This window comes from Trypanosoma rangeli, assembly GCF_003719475.1.
Source record: "Trypanosoma rangeli strain AM80 chromosome Unknown Tra_15.4_contig_00407, whole genome shotgun sequence".
NCBI lineage: Eukaryota > Euglenozoa > Kinetoplastea > Trypanosomatida > Trypanosomatidae > Trypanosoma > Trypanosoma rangeli.
In genome coordinates this window covers 1-1,276 of record NW_021706135.1, presented here as the reverse complement: position 1 = coordinate 1,276, position 1,276 = coordinate 1, and the positions used below count along the sequence as shown (strand labels likewise).

At 52.7% G+C, this 1,276-nt stretch overlaps 1 protein-coding gene across 1 annotated transcript, besides 2 other annotated features; it reads left to right on the top strand.

The window, feature by feature from the left end:
• Nucleotides 1-55: 55 nt before the first annotated feature.
• Nucleotides 56-84: a microsatellite.
• Nucleotides 85-115: 31 nt separating this feature from the next.
• Nucleotides 116-140: a microsatellite.
• A 365-nt stretch (nt 141-505) lies between these two features.
• Nucleotides 506-1,261, top strand: TraAM80_08374 (thymidine kinase; the record flags this gene model as incomplete). The annotated part of the gene is made up of 1 exon (XM_029385126.1): nt 506-1,261. The coding sequence occupies one exon, from the start codon at nt 506-508 to the stop codon at nt 1,259-1,261; it is 756 nt and encodes a 251-aa protein (XP_029235161.1).
• Between the last annotated feature and the right edge of the window lie 15 nt (nt 1,262-1,276).

Below are 1,276 nucleotides of genomic sequence, written 5' to 3'. Positions count from 1 at the left end.
GTCTTTCTTAGTATCCTTTTGTTCGGCGATCTATGTGGGTAGTTGTCGCATGTGTTCTCTCTCTCTCTCTCTCTCTCTCTCTCTGCTTGTTTGACTTTATGTCTCTCTCTCTCTATGTGTGTGTGTGTGTTTGCATGTGTTATATATGCATCACATATACGGAAGCAAGACGCCTACAACTTAAATTTACATTGTCGATTTGTGTTCAGCGTGCTCCTACGCTTCTTTGTTTTGTCAAGCCGCCGCTTCGTCGCACGGATTGCTTTTGATGCGGCTAATTGTCATCGTGGCTGCGACTTGGTTTACTGAGCAGATATTTTGTTGTTGGTTTTTTGTTGTTGCTGTTTTCTCCTTCACTTTTTCTTTCTATGCCGCGTCTTTGTATTACTTCTACTCATTTTTTCCGCCACATACTGAAGCTGCGCTACGCATAGGATTCACGTAACCTTTCACAGCTTTTTAATTTTCACCTATTTTATTTTAACCAATTGTCACTGCGGAAAAGATGCTGTCAGAAGAGGCATACGGGCATATTGAGCTCATCATCGGCCCCATGTTTGCGGGGAAGACGACGGAGTTGATGCGTCGGGTCCGACGCGAGTTGCATGCGAAGCGTACCTGTTACGTCATCAAGCACTCCCATGATGTGCGCTACAACAGCGAGTGTGTGTCGTCGCACGACATGCAGGTTTTGGGCGCCACAGCAGCCGTTGCGGAGTTGCGCGAGATTGGCGATGCGTGGCGCGCGTACCAAGTGGTGGCTGTGGACGAGGGCCAGTTTTTCCCTGACATTGTCGAATTCTGCAACGTGGCCGCCGATGCCGGGAAGACGGTCATTGTCTCGGCCCTCGACGGGGATTACCGCCGGCGCCCGTTTGATGGCATCTGCCGTCTTATTCCCCTCGCCGAGACGGTGAAGAAGCTCAGTGCGGTTTGCATGGAGTGCCACTCCCGCTCTGCCTCCTTCACGTACCGCACTGTGTCCTCTGAGAAGCGGGAGCTCATCGGTGGTGCTGACATGTACATTGCCGCCTGCAGAAGATGCTTCATCAGTAAGTCGCGAAAGCGGGCGCGGGCGGAGGCGGCCAGCTGCTCGGCGGATAAACTGGAGGACGCTCCGCAAGACCAGGAGGCGGAACCAAGGACACCTTCAACAACGGAGGCGGGGGCGGCGGGATTCCCGTCACCGCTCAAAATCGATACAAAGGCCCCAGACGACGACAAGCACTGCACACCAAAGGAACGGCTTACGTGTGACTAAGACTGCCGTCCACTC